Raw genomic sequence first — 25,528 nt, 5'->3', positions numbered from 1 at the left:
CTGAAGGAACAGTGTTAAAAAGAAATTTCAACCACTGACTTCGTCGTGGTTCTTCTGTCGGTAGGACAAACAGCTCAGATTTCTCCTCACATTTCAGGAAACAGGTCCTTGGCATTGGCATGACTGGATCGATTGTAAACTGAACCAGAGCTTCCAACAGTAAATGTTAGGCTGGCAGAGGGTGCGGCCAGCGCCGCTGGGTGTGACCATAGATCTTCCGGATTGGTCCATTTTGTTCCGGGTACCGCATGACATCATGCCGTACCCGGAACTAAATGGAAGACTCAAATGGGCAGTGACGTATCTCCAACGAGGCGTTTTGGGGAGGTATTTTCTGTGTTAGAGTTTTACTCACTACAGGGTGTACTTTGAGGGTTTTGACTCTGCACACCGTTTACATGCATAAAAACCTTCATAACACACAAAGGGACGGGTAATAACCGGAAAAGCATGACATGGGAGCTTTAATTTAGGAGGGATTGAAGTATGCAAAAACAATAGTCTAGAACTGTATTCTAATTTTTTTTTTGGGAACAGTGGAACTTGTTTCTTCTCATTTTCAACCATTTTCCATATTCCCATAAATCTTTCAGGGGTCAGGCATTGAGCTGTCCAGATTAGTTTGTCCCTGTCTTGGGAACCCAATGGTCACTGTGCCGGTCACTGGTTCAACCCCCCGCATGGACCAATAATATACAAAACACATATAAAATATACATTTTGGGGGCGATGCTAGTGGAGCCTCGCAGCGGCGAAACCGTGCCGCACCACACTAATTGCGCCACATAAGCGCATAGGTGCGACGCTTTTGCGGCTCAGTTGAGGCTCCCTCCGCGAGGTGAGGCCCCACGCAGTAAAGCCTGACTTTAGGGCAGGGGTCTCAAACTCAAGGCCCGGGGGCCAAATCCGGCCCGCGACTTTATTTTATGTGGCCCCGCAAGAGCTTGCAAAGAATATAATACGTTTATTATACGGTTACAGAAGCAGGTTGCCCATAAACTACATGTCCCACAAAGCATCTCGTTTTGTGACATGCGCACTGAAGAGACTTGCAATTATTTGCCCTGGACTTCTGCTTTCAGACGTAGTTAATTACTAAGTTATTATCCTATCCGATAATAATCCAATTCAGAGGCAATAATGTAATATAATACATTATTTTATATATATATATTATATATCTATATAGTTACAACCGGCCCTTTGAGTGCTACCTTTATGCGAATGTGGCCCGCGATGAAATTGAGTTTGACACCCCTGCTTTAGGGGATTTATAAAGTATGCTATTTTCTATCCGAGTTTTGCTCAATGTTCACATTGACTGACACACGTCAAACAATTACTTACACACAGTAATACATAAAAAAAGAAGAAGCACATATTGGTAGGATGAGTCAAGCACGTGCTGACGTAGCTGCACGCAAACGCCGGTGGGAGGAGCTAAGGCTCGCGCGGCTGTGAGTTTGTCAGTTTCCTAAATATAGCGGAGAGCTTCTGTCTCTGTTTGTCTGCGGGAGTCGCTTTGATAAAAAGCAGTATTTACAGAAGGATACAGAGGGGTAAGTCTTCTGCCTTTATGTGTGTAAAGTCTGTTTACTGTCTGTCTGTCTGCTGTGGACACTCAGAGGGAGGGGAGCCACTTCAGATAATGTTCCGATATTCCTGTCAACACACAGCAACTTGTAGTCCGTTACATTGTTCCTACAAAATAAAAGTAAATGCTCTGTAAGCTATGGGTTAACATGAGTTAAGTTGAGAAACTTCTTAATGTGTTTTTGTTGAGCTTTTGTGGCTTAATGTGTCATTCCATGTGAGTACAGTACGCGTAGCCTATTGTACATGTTGTGATCAACCGTGATGGAGCTTCATAAAACTTTGATTCACCCTGCAACGCTGTGCAAACCACTAGCTGTTTTTAGCCGGGAAGCTACTTTCTCTACTGTGTTCCTGGGATACTCCTGTGTCTTAATCTATGGTCTTAAATGTAATGGAACCTGCTGTTTCAGAAAGTGTGGTGTATAGATAATATGTTCTAAATGGTTTACTAGTGGGGCTGCTATTGGAGTAGGACCAACAGCTAAAACTAAAAAAAGTTCATAACAATTCAGAAACACCGTCATACTGGAAGTCCCTACTACAGTACAGGAATGCTATAGTACCATTACACTGACTCTTAGCAATACATGCACGAAGGTAATGGTTTTAGCTGTCAAAAAAACAAAACGTTTATGTCACACAGCACAACAAAGAGTTCTGCACTATTTATATCTAAGAGTTTCAGTCCAAAATGCTGTCAGTATAGTAGGCCTACCTAAAAAAAGACCAAACGTACTATATCCCCTAAAAAAGGACTTGCCAGTTGTTTGTTCTCATGTCGTTTTGTTTTAAAAAAGAAGAAAAAAAGGATACAGTTATCGGATTTTTAAAGTATAACTTCACTTTTTTCAAGTCTATCCTCATGCAAAACTAACATTTGTACATTGAAAGGATAATCATGAGATCACTATTTATTTGTTTTGTTCATAGGCTACTGGCTAAAAAGGGATCCCTTCATGAAGCGATTTCAGTGTAAAATGACATGCATTGGTTCACGCTAACTTTACACTTCAGCGCTCAAAGAATGGATCTCTTTGTTGCTAATATTGACAATAGGACCAATTACACAATCCAATATTGTTTGAAAGTGCATATCAGCATGTGAGTATTGTCTTAAGACAGCATTGAAAATAGGCCTTAATAGCCGCGTTCACACCGGAGTACTTTTCACCGTACTTTTCGCGTTTAGTTCCGTTAGTACCCCTTATGTCGCGTTCACACCAAAAAGAGCACTTAATCTCGGGAACTTTTACCCCCATTTTTAGTGCCTGCTGAGAGATTGTACTTTCCTGGGGGTAAAAAGTGCCCCAGTTCTGATTGGCTGGGCGAATTGCGCCCCGTAAAACTCTGAAATGTTTTGTAGAGCCGCCATTTTATTATCCTGGCATTAGCATTATTAGCATTAGCATTCGCCCAGTGCACAAACGCAGAGAGACTAACTTATGGCAACACAAAATAAAACATGGGAGCGGTGGAGATGAGGAGGTGTCGGCGTTCTGGCGATTTACTCGGAAGGCTTCAGTAGAAGCTGCTGGGAGTCCCAGCAGCTTCTACTGAAGCCAGTCCCCAACTCCGGGGACTTCCGGCCGGGGACTCCGGGTGGCAGTATACGCCGTGAAGTTGTTTGCGGCCTGCCAGTAAACCCAAAGCAGAAGAAGACGAAGTGACGTCAGCGGCTCATTTGCGTAATCTTCCCTCAGGGAAAAGTACTCCGGTGTGAATGCGATCTGTACTAAATGCCCTGGGGTAATAAGTGCCGGGGCACTGAGTGCCTTGAGATGACGTTGTTTTTAAAGTGTGCTATATAAATCAAATGTATTATTATTATTATTATTATTATAAATACGGCAAAGTACTTGGTGTGAACGCGCCTAATGTCTCTCCCCCCCTTTGCCACAGGTTTAAAGGTTTTTAAACTTAAAACAAGTTGCATTAAAGGTAGGGTAGGTAAGTTTGAGAAACCGGCTCGAGATACACTTTTTGTTATATTCCATGGAATGCTCTTAACATCCCGATAGCAATGAATATCTTAAGTGCTTTGACAAAAAATCCATAAAAAAATGTCATCTGTGGAAGCCGTAATACTGTAAAAAGCACGACCAATCATTTTAGCCGGCCCGGCTAAAATGATTGGATGGCCTACCTGCCTGTCAGCCTTCCATCTGTGCACAAACTTATCTCGTGCCCTCATTGGTCATGTGCGCGTTTGTGTGTGTTGGAGGAGGGGCTCTATAAGGAAGTGGCAGATTTTCTCCGGTTGTGTATTTTCAAATTCTAGCGATCTCGAGCCAGTTTCTCAAACTTACCTACCCTACCTTTAATGCTGTCTGTGTGGTTTCTATGAGAATTGAGACAATTCAAGACTAAGAAGGGAAGTAATACTCTTTCGTCAGTACATTTAAAACAAAAATATCTTAAGTCTGTAAGGTAAGATTACTGAAATACAGCAACTACATCAAAACATGATGATATTTTATATTTGTGTTCTGTATGGTTTCCCATTGTAAAAAAACATAGAATCTGACATGACACATGTTGAATTTGTGATGTGACATTACCAGATTAGGGAACAATGACCAAGTGTGGCTGACAGGAAAACACATCTTTAAGATAAAAAAGACTTCTGAATCTTCTCACAAGACTTTTTGGAGTCTGTATATATTCCCAAATCTCCCACATTTGATTGGGAGCTTTTTGGAGCAGTGGAGGGAGCGGAACATTATTGGCCAGTTTCAGTTGTTGCTTTACAGATGTTTTCTCATAAATCAATGTAGCCAACTCATTAAGAAAGGTGATGAGCATTTGGCCCGGAACAGAAGCAGAGGTTTCTATACACTTTGTGCCTCAAGACAAATATAGTTTCAGCATATCTGAATGTTGTTCTCCAGTATAATTCAATAAATAAATAGATTTGCCCCTGGCTCTGTCACAGATCTGTATTTACAGTTAGTGTGAAGACGGTTTAACTCTCTCTCCTAACCCGGCAGGGCCTGGGGAATTCTCCAAAGGTCTCTGCTAGTTTGGAATGAAATGGCTTTATTTATTCAACAGGATCACTTCCTTTTCTTTCTTGAATCTTCCTCTGAGACTTTTTTGTTCAGTCAGTAGCCATTTCATCAGGTTTCTGAAATGTCCTAAATTTGGTTTTATTATTCGAAGAGGACGCAGTTATGTTTAAAAGAGATGTTTTTTTGAGTATGTAACAGTAAGCCTGTAAATCCAACTCCAGATTAAAACGAAATAACTTCAAAAAGTTAGGGTTTAGGCATGTTTTTGTAATAATCTAGACTCTATGCTATAACTGTGGAACCAGGAGAGACAGAAATACATTGACTGAAAAGTGACTTGTCAACAGGCGCAGAAAGGTCCTGCTCTGGGTTCAGGCCTCTTTGGCTCTTCACTGCCCGGTCCCTGCTCTTTGTTTTCATATTACATTAGCGGGGGTAGCGGCATGGAGCATCACCTTCAATTATCCTGCCTGTCAGTGGACTGACAGCGGCTGTCTGCTGGCTTTAGTGATTACAGGCTTCAGGGGACAGGTAATCAGGTCATGGTTACACTGTCAGCCTGTCAGCCTGCTGAGACCACAGGGAGCATATGGGAGAAGAACTCTCACATACACTCAGTTATCTCCCACTTAGATATCCTGGATGCTGTATAGTCTGAAGCAGATATACTTTCATTTTGGTTTGGTGTTTATATTTTTCTTCGTTTAGAGTTTTGTTCAGTTATAATTTGAATGGCATTAAGGATCGTAATGCCAATATGTATTGCTTTTAAGGGACTGCCTGGGACCCAAAGCTAGCCATTTTGCACTTTTTTCCATTTCCAAAAATACGACATCCATCTTTGTACTTATCATTTGGATCGGTTGCAAACCATATTCTAAAGATACTGATACTAATGTAGTTTTTTGACAGCAACATAAAAAATGTAGCCGAAATGCGGGAATTATATATTTATATTTATTTTGTTTTAAGAAGCGAGACATATGTTTTTGCCCATAATCGAAAATCCAAACAGAAAGCTCTATCTGATTTGATAAGCAGTGACCCTCTGTGTCAAAGTGAGCTAAAAAGAGAATATTGGACTTGCATCAGGTGGCCAGAACAGGACTTCCATGTAAACAAGCAACTGTTTGCTAACACGTTAGCCAAATCATCTACTAATGTACAAGTGGAAAAGTGACCAAAAATGTGCAAACATTTATTGCAGTTTAAAAAAAAAAGACATTAAGGTCTGTCACCAATATGTTGCAAATCACCATAAAAGCCTTCATGCATTTCAGTTACTGAAGGATGCATGAAGTCCTGTCTATGTCCTACTTTCATGTATGGATAATATGACTATTCCAGATAATAAGGTCCTCCTTGGGATGATACCAATCCAGAACATCTTGTGTTTTAAGTAAGTGTGTTTTTAACTTTTGCGTGAGGTACCGTCTTGTGCATAATGGGTCCATACATGCGCAGAAGGTTCTGATTGCTAAAAAATCGGATTAAGATGTATGTCTCAAGTGTTTACATTTAAAGAAACATAACATTTATCATTCTTCAACATTTAGGTGACCTGACATTTCACAGTCATCTCTACATTAGTTAAAACAGGAAGCTTTAAAAACAAAACATTGTCAAGATGGTGAGCATGTAGATAACAAAGTAGATATCTTTTTTTAAACCTGGCATTAAGAGACATTTATACTGTATGCCAAATGAAACCTCCAAACACTGATACCATACCCTCCAGTGGTTGGCTGGATTTCATATATCAGTTCATTAGAATGTCAATCAGAACGTTGCTGTGCCCTAATGTCATCTGGAGACAGTTGTGGAACCCTGCCTAAGTAATCATAGCACTTGGTCTTCATGCTCAAACAATGTGCTTTCAAGAGTATATGTTATGCATACAATTCTCTTTCTGGGGTGTGTCAGTCACTTCAGTTCTTTGGCATTATGGATACTTAGGTATTTAGTGAGCTCACATAAGGTTATTGGGTTTATTATAGGGGCCAGATATCTGAATATTTGTTTTTGTAGTGTAGATTTCAGTATCTTAGCAATTGGTCCACCTCACATCGTGTTTATTGAAGTGATTCCTGTCTCTTTTGGCTTCTTTGTTTGTCTCACAAAGAAGCTTCTTCTTTTATACATCTGTAAATGGGCAATTGTGGAAGTTAAAGTAGGTTACATCAATTATACATAAACTGTAGGTTTGAGCAGACATTAAAAAAAAAACACAGGCACTGCATGATATGGAACAAATGAATAATTGAGATGACTTTGACTGATATTGCAATTTTGATTGATGATTTATGATTGATTTACAATATATGAGGGATTGGTCATGTTTGCATTATAAATCTCATCAAAGGTTTTTTCTAGTCTTGAAGAAATATTGTGCTTTCTGTGATTTGAATGTAAGACTAGTACATATCTATATTTTGATAACATTTCCACTAATTGTTCAGCCCTAAAGGTACACCACATTCTGGGTCATTATAACTGTAAACATATCATTGACTGGATATACATAGTTGAATCAGTTGGTGATAAAGATGACACAAAGCTGATGATTTCCTACGAGAGATCAAATATCACGTTTGAAAGACATTTACATAAATGGACATGAAGCTGTAACCGGTAACATGACAGTCTTTGACCACTTGTCCCCCGGCAGTGAGGCTCCTTGTGCGGCTCTATGGACTCCATGTGTTCCCAGTGGTATTTTCTTTCCCCCCTGGTTTCCCTAATGATAGAATATTTGGGGCCTTGTGGTAAACAGAAATAGCAACACTTCTGAAGGACAGGCTTCTCTTTTTGCGCCACACGCCGAAGAAATAGACGCTGCACTGTGTGTGTGCGTGTGTGTGTATTTTATCAAGAGGCTATTTTGAGTCGCCCGTGACCGACTGACTGGCTCAAGTTCTTTCTAGTCATTTAACATGGCCAGTTTTAGGCAGCCCGAGCTGATGCAGGCTGCTCCTGTGTGGACCGAGGCATTTCTTATCCCCTTTGATTAACTGTGACCATGTCTGGCTGAACCAATAACATGCTGAATCACGCACGGCACAGAGGACGACATGTTTGGATGACTCTGTTTTGCTGTGGAGGCATGTTGTGTGTACCTGTCTGTACTAATGCTAACATCCAGACTGATGTGATTATGGAACAGCACAGGCTCATATCAACTACTGTCAACTGCACTTAAGTCTGGGAGTTTTTCTCCATTCTTTTCTTATATTTGTTTTGGAAAATATATTCTTGTTTTTCTCAAATCACATCCAGAAATATGGCTTCGTTCATTACAGCTGGTCTACAGTTCTGTGCAAACTGATTTTTGGAGACAAGCTGTCTGTTCTGCATGGGAGAAGGGTGCTCTCATTGAAACTCCAGAATAACAGAACTTGGGCAAACATTTCCATCTTTACCAATGAAAACTGATTACTAAAATGTTTGCGACTTCAATGTATATTCAAAATGTCACCCGCCACATGACATACATGAGCCCTGAAAAGCAAGAGAAATACATCTGTTGGGATTTTTCTAAGTCCGATCGAATAGTTTTCTTTCCTCTGTTTTTTGTTTTTGCCAGGACAATCTTTTTAAGGTGGACCTACAGATCCACTTGGCTTCATGGGCTTCCCTTATGTTACTTGGGGAAAGAAAATCAAAGATATAATGAAACTAAGCAGTGTTTCCCCTAGGTTTACTGCTTTGACACTAAACACTAAACTCACAACTTAAAATGAAAGTGTTTAGTTTATTTAATAAAAGAGCACATGTTCAATGTGACAGTAGATATAGATTATTTGCAATTTGGTGCTATATATATATATATAAAAAAAAATGAATTTCAGGGGGGGCGCGGGGCTCCGTTGGCGGGGCGCAGCGCCCCTCCAAGACAATGGTAGGGGAAACACTGCTAAGGCTCTGTGTTTTTTTCTTTCAGTATCTGTCCTCCAGAGCTTCAAAAGGAGTTTATCCTCCTGCCTTGGCACATACTGACACATTCAGGTAATATCTGGAACCCCTTTATACAATTGTGCACAAGCTCTTACAAAACATTGCAAAAGTAATTTTCTGGCAATACTTAGGCCCTTTCTTTTTCCCTTTGCTTATGGATGACTAATAATCACAAATATTTGGGTTTTAATATTATTAAACCACCATTTCAGTTGGAAATAAATGAGTGAGCCCAGCGGATAATATTTCCTTAAAATGTGACAAATTATGCAACTCTGGTTCTCTGTATTCAAATGACTTTACTGAAGGCTTAGGGGAAATATAAAACGGTTTTAAGTGTATATTTTATAGGGAAGTAAAATTGCGATCATGTTTACTGAGTTGAGCAATATTTTCTAGTGAGGGCTTTCGTTGGGGCTCTCGCTGTGGTTTCTGGAAGAGCTCTTAATCTGCTGAACTTGAGAAGTCTTCCTGCCTGGTAATCAGGCCGGAGCTGCTCCTTCCTAGCTAGCCCAACCTCTGGCTGCCTGCCGTCTGACCACTGGGCCACACACAAAAACGCCGCAGAGGAGCTCAGAAATTACACTCCATAAATACAGAAATCAAATCAAAGAATTTCCAAATATTAGCCTTGCTATCTACTTTCCGGCAGTCATATAAAACCGTCTTTGTTGTTCACAGTAAATAGGTTTCCCTCCGCCTTGCCAATTTAAACAGTCATGTTGGGTCAATGGCAGCGTGGCTCGGCCTCATTCAACTCAGTGTTGATTTGCTGAGACAGGATCCAGACCAGAGAGCGGGTTGGGTCCGCTCAGAGTCCTGACGCTGTCTCATTGGGGCCAACACTTCATACATGCTGGCTGTATGAAGACTCTCACTGCTCTCTGAGTTATAGATTCATTAACAACTTCTACTGTATATGTTCAATTTACAGCACTTGTGACTATTCGGACAAATCAAATAAGTTAAAAATTGTTCTTGTAACTCATCTTACTATCAGTCTTCCAGTGCAATTCCTAAAACCAGGGTGCAGGATCATTCAAATGTCCAGTTTGAATGCATTATATCAGTTGGCTATTGGCTATTGAACATTGTCGGTATAGTAAGTTTAGGCCAGTAAGAAAATATAATGTCAATAACAATTGGTTGGTTTGATGAGTGCAAATTGAAGTCAGCCTGTGTTGCTGCAGCCTGGTGGTTCCGGTTGGTGTCATTTCCCACACAGTTTGATCTCACACATGGCTTTAAGCAATACCCTCTAATCCCAGGTGATCTAATCCCAGATGTAATACCTCTTCTAATTTCAGCAATTCAGTGTAAAGGAGCGGTTTGTAGTATGGAATCTATTCCAGCTGCACACAAATACTAACACATTCTGAATCACATAAACATCTAGTCCCAATGGGAGATCTTCGCCGGTAGCGGTATAAGATAAAATAAGACAAAATGGACCTTTATTAATCCCTGTGGGGAAATTCAGGATACTTGATGCTCAAAATTCAAGTTATTTCAACTTTGACCTTCGTTGCCTCCAACCTTTCAATGGGCAACTACTAAGATAACAGCTGTATGTGAGGTAGCCATTTGTATACTCCTACTTGGTGCTCTACCTCTGCTAGTGACTGCATTATGCCCTGTGCCGTAACTCTTGCCGAGCAAATTCTATCATGTGTTGGTATCTTACAATTTCATTCTGATTAGGTTTGTACTACTTGTATTCCATTCAAGAGGTCCTTTTTGGGGTTTTCCCATTCCTTTAGGTTTCTGTGCATGTAAATGGTCTGCAAAGGCTAAAATCCCAAAGTTCTCTCCAGAGGGAGTTTCTCTCCCACACACTCTCCCCTCTGCCATAAACTCCTCCATTGGACTCCTTTGTTTACTTCCGCAACATAATGACATCATTATGTAACACTCACACTATTGGTTAGCGCTATAACACATTGTACGCTAAGGGGCAAGACATCTCTAAGTGGTGGACCAATCACAACAGAGCCAGACAGCTAACCAATCAGAGCAGACTGGGCTCTGGTTTCAGACAGAGGGTGAAAAGAGGTGCTGCAGCACAGACAGCTTGAGACAAATAAATAAATGTTTGAACATTAAAGCTTGGAGACATGTCACAGTAGAGGCCCACATACAAATATGGGGTGCATGCCAAACCTTTGAGATTGTGTCAGTAATTCATCTTCACAATATACTCACACTCCCCCTTAAATGTTGGTGTCGAATGCTTTAGTGGCATATTTACTTAAAGTAACAATGTATCACTCAACTGGTGTCAGATTGATACAGGCTGAATGCATGTGGACACTTATATAATGGCTAACTGAACTCTAGTTGTCCCTCAGAGAAAGGGTAGTGTTGGTGTGTGAGGAAATGTGTAGGGGGTTTAGGGTTGGGGGATAGGAGATTGCCTGAAGGACCCTAAGGATAGCGGCCTTAGATCTACTTATCATCGCTTCACAACAAAAGGATGATATCACTTTGCTGAAAGCACAGTTTTTCAATGAGAGCGGGAAGAAAACAATGTTAAAGAATTCATTATAATATCATTTAGTAGATCAAAGGCTAGAGATGCTTCTCTGTGATGAAGCTCTGCAGTGAGCATAGAGCAGGGTGTGCTGTACATGTGGGGTTCTGTACTTCATGATGTGGGTGCTTGACTTACTTGGAGTTCTCTATAGTGTACCTCCATCTTTCGCTCACCTTTGTCTTAAGCACTACTGTAAAGACGAGTGCTTTCCAATACTTCAGTAGGTCAATGTTCCTGTGGGGTGAGGACCCTCAGGGGACATCAAGACTTTGTAGGGGGCCACATATTCCAGGGAAAAATGTAGTGGTGAAAAATGTGGAGTGGAACTAAGATAGAACCACATTTACCGCCAGAAATGGCTACTCCCACTTCACAATACTTTCAAGCTTCAGGTCGGCAAGATGCAAAAGAAGAAACACTAAATATACATTTATATAAGAAATGTGTAAAGATAAATCTGATTAGTCTGAGTTCTATTTGTTTCCATTGTGATATGTTAGTTATCAACAATTAGGGAAATAGCCAAAAAAACTGTTCTGGTCATTCTGGAATATTTACTTCTGCAGTTTTATAGTTTGAATTGATGAGGTTTTTACGATCTGTTTGAGATTTTTAGTCAAGAATACCAAGAAAACATGCTAAAAGCGCTTTAAAGCTACTTCTCCAGTCGAAGTAGAGTGTGTATATGAGAGTGTGTTCGGGTGTCCTTCACAGGGAATTGTCTGGGAGTAGTTGTGGTTTGGAGTGTTATTTTATTGCATTGGCCCAGTGGAGCTTAAGCCTCTCTTGCCTGTTATAAGAATCCTACTGTACATGCCGCATGATTACAGTTGGGAAACAAGACATGTTTACCCCACAGTGTCCCTTTGTTTCAGTCCGTTATCACTTTTCCTCACAGCTGAAACATGACAATGGCAGACTACAAAATATGACATAATGAGTCGGTATTGAAAGTTCAGCCGAAGACCAATTCGTGTTTTTATGAAAGGTCCAGAGAGAGTACGGAAGCCATATTTTACAGGGCAGCTTGTGTTTCCATCTGTGTTGCAGGCATGACATCAGTGTCTCTGTGTTGAGACAGGAAAATCTTATCCCACTGTCATAAAAGCAACACAATAATGAAATGACATCACAGCGGGTCGGTAATTAAATGAGTAGACTGCTGTCTTGGAGTTTTTACAAGGCTGGGAGGTCGAGAGTTACAGTGCAGCATACTGGAGAACAGTGTGTCAGTGAAGGCAGCCCTGAAGCTTCAGGCTTGTTGAGTACCAAATTCATTTCATTTATTAGCATGATGATTTCATAAGAATGCTTTTTTTTTATTGTCAAGAAATGATGCCTCGACATAGACCAGGGTTGCCTTTACCCTGGTACACGTGTCCGGAAGGATTTCAATGTCCCGGCTAGGGCTGCTCAATTAATCGTATTTTAATCGCAATTACGATTTTGGCTTGCAACGATTATGAAAACAACATAATCAAAATAAAACGATTTTAATTTTCTTTAATTTTTATTATTATTATTTATTTTATTGGTTTTTCAGTTGAATTATAAAGTTCAGGGTAATCAGCTGTTAAAAACATACTGTTCACATTTTTCTTTTCAATAAATGGATGTTTTCAAAGTAAATGGATAATCGTTTTTAATAATCGTGATATCAATTATTGACCCAAATAATCGAGATTATGATTTTTGCCATAATCGAGCAGCCCTAGTCCCGGCCAAATAGAAGAAATTACAATCAAGTATCATCTTTGTTAATTGGGCTTGATTAAATATACTTTATGAAGAATAGCTACTTTTGCTTATGTTTTTGGATATGTTCATGCAATTTCTATCCTAGGTGTGCATGAGCCTTTTCACACAAATAAGTATTTTGTTTGTTTTTTGTTTTTATCAAACATCCGCCAATTAGCCCCCTTTGCAGTTGACTTTTTAGAGCCTCTGAAATGTTCAAATTGACCAATCAGAATCAAGTGACTAAGCCATGTAGTAGTCTTGTAACCTTACCTTGTCAGCTAAGTGTTTTTGCTGAAGTTAAACAAAAAGCAGTGCCAGGCAGCAGGTAGTATCTACATATTTCCCCAATGAAAAACCAAAAAGTAAACGCTAGTGGAATGTAAACGCAGCTTCCACTGGCAGAAGAAACAATCCCTTGCCAATAGCTCATCATCATGTTGTGCCTTTGCCTCACACAGCCATACACCATATGTCAGGTGTAGCCAGTCAAAAGATACATCCTAGTGCACATCTTCTGTTTCATATTCAATGTGGCCAAAGCGGTAATTACTCATCTCCTTACTGAAACTCATTCTTGACACAGTCCCACAGCATAGGCTTGCCAACTGACCAGGGGAGTCAAGTGTAATGACAGATGACTCTTTAAGCCATCCAATCTCCGTGGCCTTCAGCCTGGCATTAAATGGCTGCACTGCTGGTGGAGGGAGATGAGTTTAATTTTTAGAAAGTCATTAGCTCAGTGACCTGCAGGCAGCAGAGGCCAGGCGTCGATACTCAAGCTGCTTGATACCAGAGACTAGCCTGTCTGACTGTGGGTGATGGATTCATCACAGTCCGTGCTCCTGCCGCGCTCTGGCATCAGACACCAGCAGGACATTGTTTCCTTGCTCCTGCCTTGCTATAAATGATATAATAAGCCATAGAAAACAATGTAGGATCAACTCTCAGACTTACAAGGAGACTCACTTGCAATAACTGTTGTTGCCAGTTGTGCCGTGTGTATTAACTTCTGCTTATTCAAAGACTGTGTATCGTGCCGGAGCATCATTTGCATGAAAAATGCTAATTTCATCGCTGGTTCTTTGAAATTGCTGCAACAGCATTATGTTTTTACATAAATTGTCATTCGCTTAACTTACATCAAAGAGAAGCCGTATTCACAACTGGGCATGTGGGGAGGGTCGGCACATTGAGTGCTACTCCAAACAGGGAAGTGTTAGACACTTCAGCCAGTAAACAAGCTGCATCTCACTCCACCTCCCTTGGGGAGCAGGTCCACCACATAGCCTGTCTGTTTACCATGTATAAGCCCCCCTTAGAACTTTTATAAAAACTCCGCTTATGAGAACTTCAAAGAATGTCCGGACTAGCGGGGGAGAAGGATCTTCTATCACTCCGCCTAGTTATGCCTTGAGCAGGAGAGCCTCTCCCTCTGTCCCTGCTGATGGATACGATGCAAATAGGATGCTGGGGGAAGAAGGACAAGATGGAGCAAAAAGCAAAGTTTAAGAAAGGAGGTGTATTAGCGCAGCTGCAGGGAAGGTAAAGACGGGAACGAGGGATGTGATCTATTTCATCAGTGGCTTCTGCAAACACTGATGAAACGGAAACCCTTTCATCTTCCAGCAAACCACCATGAGTCTCACCATGGATGTTTCCATGGTGACAACTAGGCCCAGCTCTATGATATATCAAATGAAAATACATTCAATAGGGCAGGCTATTAGTTGTTTTCTTTCAATTACTTTGTTGGCTTCCAATGACTATGAAAACAAGATAATTGGGATAAAGCAATCATTGTGCTGTATTCTGCAATCAAACCATTGTTATGTCATGTGTCATACATCCATCCCACTCCTTTCCTATACAGTGGTTAGCTTGAGCCCTGATTGGCATAATCCCTGGACAGCAGCTCGATGTTGGTTAGGGTTAAGGTCTCTTGTGAACGCTGGCTGCACCTGGCAGTACCTCCTCTGGTGGCACTTATAGCTGGACTCGGTACTAGCTGCTCCTTTATGAGCTGGTTAGGGAAGAACTACCAAAACATCTGTCAACCGGGACAAGGTGTGCTAAGTTTGGCGTTGTCAGCAACAGTCCCAACCCCTCTAAAAACATGGGACCCGTCTCGTTAACCATGCCTGGTTGGTGTTACTTTTTTCCCCTTTCACCATCCTTGATATCTATACAAACAATGTGTTTATCATGAAATAGTTTAGAAGAGCACAAAGTTGTTCATAGATGTAGTGTTAATTATCTATCAAGTGCAGATTGATGTATTTCAGTTCAAAATGCAGCCAACAGATGTTCTTCCTAAATACATAGACTTATGTTTTCAAACCCATGAGTAATCATGTTAAATAATATGATTTCTGATTATGGGCAGCCCTACTTTTTAGTCATATTGGTGACAGTGTTTGCTTTATTATAATGGTAGGTAGCAGAAGATTATGGGGTTACCTAGTGGTGCATGCTGGGTAGTATCAGCTTGACGCCTCATTGATTCACTGTTGGAGTGAGTGGAGCAGAGGTCGTGGTGAGGTCAACACAATTAGAGATGAACCCAGGGTCTTTAATGAGGAGGGGGGATGAAAGGGTTGCCAATTACTCCGTGCAGCTTTGTGCGTAAAAAACCATCCCAGTGATTAACCTTCAGCAGCTTCGACTCTGCTGATTCTTTACACGAGGAGACGGTAACGAAGGGAGGAGGGGAGCTGTTCATTAGTGCTCATGATGTTACAACTGTTTCTCTTAAAACTCACAATTATTGTTAACCCCCTTTACTGGAATGTATTGGGGTCAATAGGCCAGTGATTGAGCGTCACTGCCATGTTCTCTTGTACAATAGATGCTAACAAAATAAATGTGTTATTGTTTGGATACACACATGGGGGATGGATGTGTGTTTTCTTAGTATCATATAAACAATAGTTACCTGAGTTTTAAAGGTAACAATTAAGTACAAGTCAATTCTATCCAAAAAGCTTCCTGTATCATGAAGGTGCAGCTTGTTTGCCCTAATTGTTGTCAGTTGAGAAAGCATAAGAGGTTAAGAGCAACTGAGTGCTAGTAAAGAGTCAGTATGATCTCAGACGATGTGTGTGGTTTTGGTTGGGTTTGGTTTGAAGGAGTGCTTATGTCAAGTCTTGAGAGTTAGACGAGATGATCGGTACGGTGAAAATGAAGCTGGAGCCAGCAGCCAAGAAGCTTAGCCTAGCATTAAAACACAAAAAAGGGAAACATCTGTCAACCAGATTGTTACAATATTAAGTTGTGGTATTGTGGGGGTTTTGGTAAAAATGTTAACCTTATCTTAGATGTTTGAGCATTGCATGTAACAGACTGATATATGTGGTTTTGATCCTAACATTTAACTCTAAAAAGAAAGGGGGAAAAAAGCCTATTTTTGCAGGTCTCCCTTGAAAAAGAGATCAATGATCTCAATGGGATTTCACCTGGATAAATAAAGGTTTTGAATTTAATTTGAATTGAATTGAATTTTCAAAATGTTCAAATATTTTCTAAAATTCAACACAGCTTTAAAACAAATAGATGTTGACATTATGACAGATATTAGTGTAGTGGTTGTTGTATAAGCACTAAAGCCTTTGGATGATACATTCATGACTTGATGAGAAAACGGAAATGTTTGTAGGAGAAGGTGTTTGGGAGGGGGAATTCAACATTCATTGTCAGACACACAGGTCATGAAACAGGAAGTACTGGAGTTGTCATGGCTAACAGGAAGTGGGCTGTGTGGAGGAGTTTTCCTTTTTGTTTCTGCCAGTCCTGCTGTCATCGTTACGTGGCAGTGAATGTTTTTCTATTGCTTAACCATGTGCTGGTTTTAAGTCAGATGGTTTTGAATGTCTGAGTCTCAAAAGGGAGAAAACCCAGGCAGGCACATGTAGACAACATGCACACTCCACACATCCAGCCCAGCTGGACAGCAGGTTTAAACACTCTTCCTGCCGACAGCAATAAACTGCACGGCTGTGCCTCAACACTCCTACTGTGTACACGTAATACACCGCCCATTATAATCAAAGGTTTAGGGTCTTTTACTGCCACAAGAAAGATTTTGGATAAACATGTTAGGAGCCTTGGGGATTATTAATGAACCCTGTAAATTAACAATATATCAACCAGCCAAGTATCAATTTCAATATCAATTGTCCACAAGCCAACAAATCCACAATTCGTTTTTTTAATGTAATTTACACATTTTGGGTCAAGCTTATAAAAATGTGGCCAAGCCAAGATAGTTGCTGTACCTTGTTTCCAGTCCTAATTCTAAACTAAGCTAAGATAAGCTAACCTCTATTGTTTCCAGGTTCATATTTAACCTACAAAATGGGATGGTAATGTTATTGATCGATTCCAAATAAGCAATTATTCCCAAGATTTCAGCTCTTGTTTTAAGGCTGCCATATTACTTATGCGCATCACTTATCTTAATATGAAGAATTCATTGACAGTTTTATTAGCCAATCAGACTTTCGGTTTTCAGCAAATGAACAAGAAAACATTTGCTGTATATGTTCTCATTGTTCAGTCACATACAGCATGCAGTTTACTTTATGTGTATAGAAATGCTAGATAGAAACCCTTAGGCTCTATTTACAAAGACAACAATACCCAAGAGACAATTTGCCATTGTATAAGCGTAACAGATGGGAAATCCTGTGAAATCCAACCTTGGAAAAGTGCGTTTCACACCCTCACAAAGTATGGTCACGCTTCCAAAGATCCGCACGAATTGGATTTCATGGGTGAGATAAAGAGAAGAGCGTTTGAGTGCGAGGTTCGCTCGGGGGGGCTTAGCACTTCTTGTTAAGGATACATCCAGAGAGGCGGGGGGTATATATTGAAGTTAAAGAGGGACGTTGAGAAGGTCAGAGGCAAGCATAGATTAAAAAGAGCTATTTCCTTTTAGGTTTGGTGTTCAATAATAATTGTAAACGTTTCTTTTAACAAGCAGAGGACCGAAGATATTTTAAAACATACAGATTCATGCAGCATGTGATTAATATGTAGGTTAAGTTTCAGGCTATTGAGTTCAAAACCATTTTTATTTCAAAATGTACAAATCCATTTTAATATATGAAGGCACTTGAAAATTGCGAGAAGTTAACTAGTCCTGAATTACCATATTTATCTCCAAATTGTTCTTCTCATTGTATTAGAATAGCATGATGGTGTAATGAAATAACGATGCATAGCTGAGCCTTAGAGACGTGTGTGTTAGTGCTGGTGGCTGCAGCCCGTTGGCTCGTCTCGTGGGCTGTATTGATCTTCCCGTCAGCAGGATAGAGTTTCTGCCATAGTAACATATTACATCTGCATCGATCAGGACAAGTTGTCCGGGAAGTGAGATGTAGAACATGCTCCTTTGTTGCACTACAAGCCTCTGCAGCATGAGACAGAGATTTACCGTCAAAGAGAAAACATTGTCTGCAAATTGGTGGTAAATGTCTTTGTATCTATTGTATTCTGTATTCAAGCTGCCATTTGTCACCAAAATTGCAAATAATAAAGCAGTAACACAGTGTTACCCTGAAATTAAAGGTTTTTTAATATATATATATATAGCACCAAATTGCAACTAAACTATCTATTGTCACTTGTCACTTTGAACATGTGCTCTTTTATTAAATAAACTAAACGCTTTCATTTTAAGTTGTGAGTTTGGTGTTAATGACCCTGAGAAACACTGATGCATTAATCAATAACAATAATCCACAGCTCCTCCCTCTGCTCCAGAGGATTTAAAACATATTTATCCCAACACCAGGAGAAAGCACACATGTTTAACATGAGACTAGCCTGATTCAGTGTTTCTTAACGTGTCCGTGTGCTTTTGAGAGGGAAAGACTTGTACCCTGTAGATTATAAAACTCCTTGTAAAAACCTTCAGAACAATTCAGTCATTTTCAGAGAGAAGCAGCGCACAACTATGGTAAAGTGAATTACTCGCATGATCGTAGAGGAAAATTAGAAATTTGATTTTGGGATTTTAAATTGTCGGATAATCCGTAGTAGCTGTCTTTTTTAACATTGACATTGGACGCAGTAGTGTCTGTCCCAGTTTCAGTTTTTCAATCCTGGCAGACAAGAGATTAGTTTAAAATAAGTTTAATAACTGTATTCTCTAACCAATTACTGCTGAAGCTAGTGCATTGTTTCTTATGCAGATCAACACATGACAAATATAACCCAATTATTGCATTCCTGTGTATGTTACAGAAGTCCTAGGTTGCGGTCGAATAGTCCATTTAGCTTAGGAACCTTCCTAACGGAGTGAAATGACCTGGAAGTCCCTCAGTGGCAGCCATGATAAGTGCCGTTCGAATTCTCTAAATGAAAGGAAAGGAGGTTTCAAACTTCCTTTATAACCTCCTTTAGCTTAGGAACCACTGGACCTCCCTAACCGAAAGGAGAGGAGAAAATGCTGCCCCACAATGCCTTGCAGCCGCAGCATTTGCCGTCACACAACAGTCGGCCGTTCACGGAAACAACCGATTATGACCGAGAAATGATATCATGAAAGTTACGGTGCTTATTAAGCATTTTAAAACGTATGTGGTAAGTTGCCAAAGTGCTTTGTTTTGAACGTTCATCAGTATTATAATCAAAAAGAGAAATATGAACGTTAGTTTTTACTGAAATGATCAAATAAAGTCAACATTTCACAGTCTTTACTGAGCTGTGTAGGGTTTGTTCAACTTTTAAGATGTTTGAATGGTGATATACACAGTGATAGATGTTAAGGACTAACGTTTATAATAAATACATTTGTAGGCCTATTTATTTTTAAGATCTTTTCATAGTTCATACAATCATACGTATTGGGATCATTTGTATTAATGTGGACCGGAGGGAGAGGGTGACGAGCATAAGTTTCACTTTCCTTTTTTATTTAAATTCCAACTTTGGTCATGAAGAATGTTTCTCTGTTGTCCCCGTTCATAAAGCATAAAACAACAGCATCAGAGCACGGTGCAGAGTCTCTAGATGAGTTTACAGCAGAGCCATATAATATAATCTATCTATATATATATATATATATCTATATGGCGATGGTTTACAGTAGTCCCTCGTTCTTATTAAACATCCATGTTGTAGTCCGCTGTATAGAAAACTGTAGTTTCCATAGTTTCCCCACAGCAGCAGACGCACATTTATGACGTCCGCTGGCGCATCATAAACACGTCGGATAGTGAAAGTGCAGTCGGATTCTCTAAAGTACCGCAGTCTCTTCTCCTAAATCATTTTGAATTCTCCTATCGACTATCCCTTAACCCCATGACGTTTCACTCGGAGGTCAAGGAATAGACGATAGGGTTAGAACTTAGGAGCTGATTTTTGGACTATTCGACCGCAACCCTAGAAACCCCTCCTGCTTTTCAAGGATTCTTCTTGAGCCCTATGGAGTAACGTAACACTGCTACAAAAATATTACTGAATCCGTACCAAAAAATCACAATAATTAAACCATAACTGTAACAAGAACACCTGCTAAAATAAAAGTCTCTTTTTTCATGGAATAGCAGCACAGGAGAGATGAGATAAGACCTTTTTTATGTTTGTGTCTTGCCATCAAATCATCTTGATTGTCAAAAAGATAAATCCTTGTGACCTTTAAATCCCAAATACACAAGGAGTCTTTGCACAGTGCGCACCCTGACCTGCCTTGGCAGAGTCAGCTGGGATCTAAGCATGGTGATCTGGAGGCGTTATAGGAGAGCGTGCATCTCATTGTAAACCAATTGCCATTATATCAAACCTAGCTCCTAAATGTTTGAGGACAGAAATATATGAAATTCAATAGCGACTGAGAAAGCAATCACTAAAATGTAGAAGACCACAATACCATAAAACAACTAGATGTTAAATGCATTTCAAATCAACATAGGATTTTCTATTTCATCTTATTCTTTCTCATTTACCCATTGTATGAGGCATTTAAGGAGACTGGCACTTCATTTGTATTAGATTTGAGCAAAGATATATATATATATATATAATGTGTCATTTGAATCAGTAAGTAATCACAAGTACATTTCCACTGGCGAATGACAAATGTATTTCTCCCAGCCCTGTGAACTGGGTGTGCAGTGGGGGGTGATGGTGGCTCAGCTCTGGGATTCACAGGCTGCAGTAATCCAGAGAGGGTTAGGATAAAGCCTGGCTTCGCCTCACTCTCTGCCTCCTCCCAGATCAGATGAGATTAGAAGAAAAGCGAAGGAACTCTGGGGGAGGGCAGGGCTCAGAAAGGAGGGCTGAGGCTGAGGAGAGGAGGGAGACAGGGAGGCAGGTGGCCACTCCTGCAGGAGGAGAGCAGGGGTGAGTTCACTCAAGACCTCTGGGCTGAATTGTCACGCAAGTGAAGGACTGCAGTGGTGAAAGGGAGTTTGGTGCCAGCTAAACAAGGTGTGTGATGAAGATTTATCAGTTACTTGAGTCCTTCTTGGTGTGTGTATTGTTCATCCATTGGTCATAGATTAAATTCCAAAGCAAAAGTCTTCTGAGACATAAATGACTTTGGGAGAGATGTTGAAGGACGAAATAGCTTTCTCGCTGTGACAGAAATGCTGGTTTAGTCACCGGTAGCATTGTCTTTGTCCTGGTTAGGAGTTTGAAGGTGGGAGCGATCATGTCCTTGTCACTGGACTAGCTAGTTCCTCTGGATGGTCAGTGAGTCTTCGTGCACTTCTGGTGATACTCATTGATGTTCATCCTTCCAGGAACCCAAATTATGAAAGGAAAGCCTGAAGACTCATTGCAAGAATGATCATTGTGGTTGTGCCAAGTTGACACATAAAGACTGTGTTAGAGGTGGTTGGTTGAATGGTAACGTTTGTACAGAATTGTTCAAAACTAGAGTGAGTGAGTGAGTAAATACTGTATAGATGTATTTCTTAGTCCGTCATATAAGGTACATATTATCTGATGCTAACACCATCCCAGAGTTCAATGATGGTCTGCCAACTTGGATTTCTTGATTTTGCCTTCTGTCTTGGTGCAAGGAATCGATGACGTTTTGTAAAGTAAGGCTCTTGTAGACATTCAATCTTTGTTTTATGCAATCAATTAAATGTATTTACTGATTGTTGACCCTGTCTTTATCTTGTTATTTTTCAGTAAGCCATGCCAAACTGATACTGGAGTAACCCAGCTGCCAGTGGAACTATGTGTTGAGGACTGCCTGTTGAAGTCTTAACTACCTGGAGCCCTCTGATATTCTTCTTTGGCTGTTGGAGGAATTAGTTTTGACAATGGGGAGGAGGAAGATCCAGATCGCCCGGATCGTGGATGAAAGGAACAGACAGGTCAGTCTGCCTTTGTTGTCTCATTTCAAATCTTTAGCCATTTCATTGTATACTTATTCGAAGCCCTTTACTGTACAACAGCATAACTTGAGAAGTACTGTTGAATTGCTATTCCATTGTAATGGCTAAAGAGGGGGTCATTTGAGGTTACTTTATTTTTTTACCTGTAAAACGTAATTTCTTCCTTGTTTTTTTTGTTTAAGTTATTAATAGGGACACATTTTATTGAAATTGTTCCAGTATTTAACGAGAGCAAGACAGCTGGTCAACCCTTCATTTACACACAGATGCACATCCAATAAAAGTGCTTGTCTTTAAATCTGACATTCTCTGATGAGTATCATAAGTGAATGGGGCCCAACAGAAATATTGGCTGCTGCAGTACTTGACTAATTTCAAGTGTTGTCCCCATTTGTAACTTAGACACAAAAACATGGAAACAAGGTTGACAAATAACCATTTTAAGGAGGGCGGTCACCAAATAAAAGTGCATCCTCTATAGAAGTTGCCTTTTTTGTTTTTGGCAAATAAAACCTTAGGGTAACAGACGTTGTTTACACATAAACGTCTATAATCTGTAGGCTCCTTCTTTTGGAGACTACTCTGTCTAACATGTCATCTTCTGTATCACAACAAACATCCATACTGAAACACAGGGTATATTTATGCTTTGGTAAACATTATGTAGAAGTAGCTTTGGTTTGCTTTCATGGGATGTGCTGTGTTGATGTGCTGCTCTGAATCACGCAAAGATCCCACTCTGCAAAAAATGGAGCTCAATTTTAAAATATCCAAAAGTTTACATATTAAATTAAGCCCTATTGAGTTTCTATTGAAGTAACAAATGTTAAATGCATGTGAAAGTATTGACAGCTTCATTAACATTTCTCGAAGGGATCCCTCAAGGTGCGTTCTTTGGGTCCCATTCGGTTTCAATCGAAAGAGCGATCAAAGATCCCTGTAAGGAGTTTCTGCTTATGGAGAGTGCAGCGGTCACAGCTGGTGGCGAGGGCAGTCATTTGGGGTTAGCTGGGTCTGGACAGCACCCTGTCATTAGCAGGGTGGGTCAGCGTTAGGGACACACAGTGGCCTTCTCTCCTCACCGTCTCCTCGCGCAGCCACACTGCTGCCCACTGGAATCTCTTTCTGTCTGTCTCCTCTATATATATCACCCCCAACAGCACAACAAATACCGGCCTGTCTGGAGGCAAGGCGCAGGCTCTGGAAATAGGGATGTGGCTGGAAAATAAATATCTGGGATGATGTGTATATTTGATGTTTGGATGTCTTGGCAAGAGCCTTTTTAGATAGACACTGCTTTAGCTGTCGAGTGTGCATCGCTGGAGACTTCTATATATTTAGCTTCTTGTACTCTATTTTTGGGAAGTTGGCTTATGTGTCTCGTTTTATCTTGCAAGAGCATCAAGGGCTTCAAGCTGGTTTTTCCTCTTCTTTTTTGTTAAGCGATCACACCATTACACAACATGCTGAATAGATAATGATAACAGTAAGAAGATGAACCAGCGATACACCAACCATCAGCAGTTATACGTAGATCCTAAAAGAGGAACAAAGTACTTCTTTGTTATCTCTTTTCATAGAAATCTGTTTGCAAGTCATGCTCAAGTAATAACCATTATCATCTAACCATACAACGATGCCTTTGGAATCGTCAGAGAACTTTAGTGTCCATTTGACAACATTATCTAATCTAATTTACTTTAATGAGATGCAGCATTTATTCAGTCATTACTAATGATGCAAATGCTTCTGGCATTGGTGCAAATGTTCAGCTTGTTGAACATGAGCTTGGTTGGCCATCTGATGTAGTCAGAACATTAAACTGCACAGGAGACTAATATGACATTATATCACCCAATTGGGAAAATGTTTAAAGAAAATATACTTTTACGACCCAATAGAAGACTACATCACTTATCAGCGGCACATTCCTTTCTGTATATGGCTTCCTCTGCTATAAAATATAAAAAAGCCACAGTGCTTTCATGCATATAATGGTACTCCCCGCAGTTCCCTGGTTAAAAGCCTCCAAGTTAGACTGGAAGTGGAGAGCTGCTGTAAGTCACCAGGTTCCCCACATTTAACCCAATCTACTGACTCATTAAGGTTTCAGTTTCCACTCTGTCAAGGTAGAATTCATTCTTACAAGTAGGGCAACGCTCAGGAGTTACAGCAGGTTGAGAGGATATTTGTGGACCAGGGAATTCCCAGTGAAGGTGAGGAGGTGCAATGGAAATTGATAAGATGTAAGATGCAATATAGAGAAATGTGTCTCTTGGTTTTTAAAGGATGTGAGAGGAGGAGAACAGTGTTGGAGAGGTTTAGTAGTTCTTCTGAACAGATTCAATATCTCTGCTTGAAACACCACTGCAAATGTCAGTTTGAAGAGATCCCATTGTCTTCTAGCCCGAAACATTTTTAGTAAATCCTACATTTGAATGAAAGGATCCTTTTTTATTAAGTACACCCCCTTTAATGAATATCATTATTCAGTGTTGCCTCCCTTTTGTGTGCAGCAATCAGGATGGCATTGTTTTTTTACCATAGTGTAAGTGTTTTTTTGCATGTCACTTGGACTTCGAATGCTGTGGAGCAATCGTTGAATGTTTTGAACAAATGAAAGCCCTCAATCCTACAGCCACCACTGAATCTAATTCTACAAAATGATCTGCAATTGTACAGGAATACTGGGTTAAAACAGATTAAATTATCAAACAGAAAACTGAAACGCCACCTGAAACCTTTGGGGACATTGAAAGTTTAAGGCAGGGGTGTCAAACTCAATTTCATCGCGGGCCACATTAACATTATGGTTGCATTCAAAGGGCCGGTTGTAACTTTAAGACTATATAAAAATACATATATAAATATTTAATATATATAAAATAACGTATTATATTACATTATTGCCTCTGCATTGGATTATTTTTGGATAGGGTAATAACTTTATAATTAACTACGTCTGAAAGAAGAAGTCTAGGGAAAATAATTGCAAGTCTTTTCAGTGAGAATGTCACAAAATGATTTAAAAAGAAAAGCCAAATTCTGGAGAAAAAAAGAAGTGACATTTTGAAAAAAAAGTAACATTTTGAAGAAAAGTCAAATTCTGAGAAAAAGGCAACTACTAAGAAAAAAGGCATATTTTGAAGAAAAAAAAGTCAAATTCTGAGAAAAAAGTTAAATTTGAGATGCATTGTGGGACATGTAGTTTATGGACAACGTGCTTCTGTAAATCGGCATGTAACCGTATAATAAACGTATTATATTCTTTGCAAGCTCTTGTGGGGCCAAAGAAAATGAAGTCACGGGCCGGATTTGGCCCCCGGGCCTTGAGTTTGACACCCCTG

At 40.1% G+C, this 25,528-nt stretch overlaps 1 protein-coding gene across 2 annotated transcripts in view; it reads left to right on the top strand.

Annotated features, from left to right (window-relative positions):
• Positions 1–1,419: 1,419 nt before the first annotated feature.
• The window catches only part of LOC117484281 (myocyte-specific enhancer factor 2A-like), a 46,677-nt gene continuing 22,568 nt past the window's right edge, over positions 1,420–25,528 (top strand). Inside the window, exons 1-3 of one of the 2 annotated variants that reach the window (XM_034132755.1) lie at positions 1,446–1,559; positions 8,545–8,609; positions 21,973–22,160. In XM_034132755.1, the coding sequence (XP_033988646.1) occupies positions 22,107–22,160 (54 nt within the window). In that variant the 5' untranslated portion in view covers positions 1,446–1,559; positions 8,545–8,609; positions 21,973–22,106. Of the gene's footprint in view, positions 1,560–8,544; positions 8,610–21,972; positions 22,161–25,528 lie in introns of both variants that reach the window. The other variant, XM_034132756.1, reaches the window with a different exon arrangement.

The sequence above is a fragment of the Trematomus bernacchii genome, unplaced genomic scaffold (assembly GCF_902827165.1).
Source record: "Trematomus bernacchii unplaced genomic scaffold, fTreBer1.1, whole genome shotgun sequence".
NCBI classification, from domain to species: domain Eukaryota; kingdom Metazoa; phylum Chordata; class Actinopteri; order Perciformes; family Nototheniidae; genus Trematomus; species Trematomus bernacchii.
Note: the sequence above shows the minus strand (reverse complement) of the source record. Positions and strands in the feature narration are given on the sequence as shown.